Source organism: Salvelinus fontinalis, chromosome 40, assembly GCF_029448725.1.
Source record: "Salvelinus fontinalis isolate EN_2023a chromosome 40, ASM2944872v1, whole genome shotgun sequence".
In the NCBI taxonomy this organism is placed as follows: Eukaryota; Metazoa; Chordata; class Actinopteri; order Salmoniformes; family Salmonidae; genus Salvelinus; species Salvelinus fontinalis.
The window spans coordinates 1,630,346-1,634,365 of record NC_074704.1 but is presented as its reverse complement, the minus strand read 5'-3'; the positions used below and the strand labels follow the sequence as shown (position 1 = coordinate 1,634,365).

The 4,020-nt window shown below is 39.4% G+C and overlaps 1 protein-coding gene across 1 annotated transcript; it reads right to left on the bottom strand.

Annotated features, from left to right (window-relative positions):
- Positions 1 to 332: 332 nt before the first annotated feature.
- LOC129839194 (zinc finger protein 239-like) lies at positions 333 to 2,068 on the bottom strand (the record flags this gene model as incomplete). Its single annotated transcript, XM_055906502.1, has 1 exon — positions 333 to 2,068. A coding segment is annotated over one exon (984 nt), but the record flags the coding sequence as incomplete, so codon positions are not given.
- Between the last annotated feature and the right edge of the window lie 1,952 nt (positions 2,069 to 4,020).

Sequence of the window (4,020 nt, the reverse complement as noted above, 5' to 3'; positions counted from 1 at the left end):
TGCCCAAGAGGGTTAAGGCAGTGCTGGAAAATGATGGTGGCCACACAAAATATTGACACTTTGGGCCCAATTTGGACATTTTCACTTAGGGGTGTACTCACTTTTGTTGCCAGCGGTTTAGACATTAATGCCTGTGTGTTGAGTTATTTTGAGGGGACAGCAAATTTATGCTGTTATACAAGCTGTACACTCACTACTTTACATTGTAGCAAAGTGTCATTTCTTCAGTGTTGTCACATGAAAAGATATACTCAAATATTTACAAAAATGTGAGGGGTGTAGTCACTTTTGTGATATACTGTATAATGAATGTCCACTAGTGGCTAACACAGTTAAAAAGTTCATTTTTATTCAGATAAAAATGGTGCATTAATCAAATGGGTTTTTTTTTACAATCAGCACCTGTGTTTCTCTAACATGGTGTAATAATACCGATGGAAACATTCAAGAGGTAGTGACAGTTTATGTCAACAACTTATCAACGTTATCAGAAAATCATCCCATTTTCATACATCTTTAGCTTGAAGACTAGAACACAAATTAACTAAATGAAACCTAAATTACATTTCCTGAAGATTCAAGGTTAGAGAATCAAGAAATACACACAATATTCATCCAATTAACAATTTACATTTTAAAATATCCAAATCATGTCATTAACATCTAAGGGTTCTAACATGTATCCAATCTATCAATGGGTTGAATCAAAACAAAATACATTTTAAATTATAATCTGATTTTAGACATACTCATGTCTCCAGAGGATTTTTTATTTTAAACATGCCTATTCTTGATAAAGATTTCATATAAACAATAAGATTTAATGCAGCATGACACAACAGTCAAACATAAGTCAGAACACAGCGACTCATCAGAACACAGCCTGTCTATTCTGTCATGTGATTTCAGGTCCTCTGTCCTGGAAAATGTCTTTCCACAATTAGGTTCCCTAACTAAAACTCTTTCCAAACTGTGAGCTTATCCTCCCCTGTATGCGTGTTCCTTTTCAGGCTCCCTAACTGGGTAAAACGCTTTCCACACTGGGAACAACTGCGTGATTTCTCCCGTGTGTCCTCTCATGATCTTATAGTTTCCCTAAATTGTTAAAATCTTTTCCACTGGGACCACAGTAAGATGTGTGTGTCCTCTCATGCTCCTTAAGGTTATTTAACAACCTGAAATTCATTAGGCAATGGGAACATGAGTAAGGCTTCACTCCAGAGTGTATTCTCTTCTTATGTTTGTTCAGGCTCCCTAAATGGGTAAAATCCTTTCCGCATAGGGAGCAATGGTAAGGTTTCTCCCCTGTGTGTGTCCTCTCATGTGATTTTTGGTCCTGTGATCTAGAAAATCTCTTTCCACAATGGGCACAGGGGTAAGGCTTTTCTCCTGTGTGTATTCTATTATGTTTGTTCAGGCTCCCTAACTGAGTAAAACACTTTTCACAATGAGCGCAGTGGTGAAGTTTCTCCCCTGTGTGTGTCCTCTCGTGGGAATTTAGTTCCTGTGATTGTGAAAATCTCTTTCCACACTGGGAACATTGGTAAGTCTTTTCTTCAGTGTGTTTCCTTTCATGCTCTTTTCGGTAAGCTAATTGGGTAAAACTCTTTTCACATAGGGAGCAATGGTAAGGTTTCTCCCCTGTGTGTGTCCTCTCATGCTCCTTCAGCTTATCTAACAACCTAAAATTCTTTCCACAATGGGAACAGTGGTAAGGCTTTTCTCCTGTGTGTATTCTGTTATGTTTGTTCAGGCTCCATAACTGGGTAAAACACTTTCCACACTGGGAGCAGAGAAAAGGCTTCTCCCCTGTGTGTGTCCTCTCATGTATTTTTAGGTTCTGTGATCGTGGAAATCTCTTTCCACACTGGGAGCAGTGGAAAGGCTTTTCTCCTGTGTGTGCCCTCTCATGCTCCTTTAGGTTCCATGACAACTTGAAACTCTTATTACACTGGGAGCAGTTGAGTCGTCTCACTGGTTTGGGAGTCTCTGGGTTTGGTTCCTCTGAAGGACTCTTACTGCTGTCAGAGTGAGAGTCTGGTCTCTCTCCTGCCAAAGACAGAGTATTTGGTTAAACAGAGAGACCTGAATGAAACCTCCACATGATAAAACGTCCTTCCTATGAGTTTTAATCTTGACTAGATCCCTCATTATAAAACCGTACAATTGGATCCTGGATGCCGATTGGTTAATAGCCACTAGTTATTCACAATACTACCTGGGTAATTAATGGCTGTTAACAGTTCCATTTGAATCATTCCTATACATTCACTGCCAGGCAATTCATAAACTAATCTCCACTGTCCCATAGCCCTGCTATCTTAAACCCTCTGACCTCTGCATTTTGTATGTACAGAAAATATGTATAGAACATATTCTGGTGATTTATTATTCAATAGAAATGTATGGAAAATATATATTTATTCATATGCAATCTCCTTTACCTGCTATAATGACAGCTAGTGCCAATTGTTGGTTTGTTACTAGAACGGTACATAAGGGGTTAAGTCAATTATTAGGACATGTCAACAATAATATTCTACAACCCTGGAAAGAGTGGGTGTGTCCAAACTTCACTGGTATTGTATATACAGTACCATTCAAAACCTAGTCATTACAGGCTTCTTCTTTATTTGGACTATTTTCTACAGAGTGATGGAGAGCTGCATCAGATGACCTGGTTTCCACAATCACCCGACCTCAACCCAAGTGAGATGGTTTGGACTGCAGAGTGAAAGAAAAGAAACCAACAAGTACTCAGCACATGTGGGAACTCCTTCAAGACTGTTGGAAAAGCATTCCAGGTGAAGCTGGTTGAGAGAATGCCAAAAGTGTGCAAAGCTGTCATCAAGGCAAAGTGTGGCTACTTTGAAAAACCATTCCAGGTGAAGCTGGCTGAGAGAATGCCAAGATTGTGCAAAGCTGTCATCAAGGCAAAGTGTGGCTACGTTGAAAAACCATTCCAGGTGAAGCTGGCTGAGAGAATGCCAAGATTGTGCAAAGCTGTCATCAAGGCAAAGTGTGGCTACTTTGAAAACCTATTCCAGGTGAAGCTGGATTAGAGAATACCAAGAGTATGCAAAGCTGTCATCAAGGCAAAGTGTGGCTACTTTGAAGAATCTCAATTTCTTTTTTTGAACACTTTTTGGGTTACTACACGATTCCATGTGTTATTTCAGAGTTTTGATGTCCTAAATATCATTCTACAAAGAAGAGTAAATAGTAAAAATAAAGAAAAACCGTTGAATGAGTAGGTGTGTCCAAACCGTTGACTGGTACTGTATACACATACAGTTGAAGTCAGAAGTTTACATACACTTAGGTTGGAGTCATTAAAACTAGTTTTTCAACCACTTTACAAATTTCTTGTTAACAAACTATAGTTTTGGCAAGTCGGTTAGGACATCTACTTTGTGCATGACACAAGTCATTTTCCCAACAATTACAGATTATGTCACTTATAATTCACTGTATCACAATTCCAGTGGGTCAGAAGTTTACATACACTAAGTTGACTGTGCCTTTAAACAGCTTGTAAAGTTCCAGAAAATTATGTCATGGCTTTAGAAGCTTCTGATAGGCTAATTGACATAATTTGAGTCAATTGGAGGTGCCTGTGGATGTATTTCAAGGCCTACCTTCAACCTCAGTGCCTCTTTGCTTGACATCATGGGAAAATTAAAAGAAATCAGCCAAGACCTCAGAAGAAAATTGTAGACCTCCACAAGTCTGGTTCATCCTTGGGAGCAATTTCCAAACGCCTGAAGGTACCACGTTTATCTGAACAAACAAATAGTACGCAAGTATAAATACCATGGGACCATGCAGCCGTCATACTGCTCAGGAAGGAGACGCGTTCTGGCTCCTAGAGATCAACGTCCTTTGGTGCGAAAAGCGCAAATCAATCCCAGAACAGCAGCAAAGGGACCTTGTGAAGATGCTGGGAGAAACAGGTGCAAAAGTATCTATATCCACAGTAAAAACGAGTCCTATATCGACATAACCTGAAAGGCAGCTCAG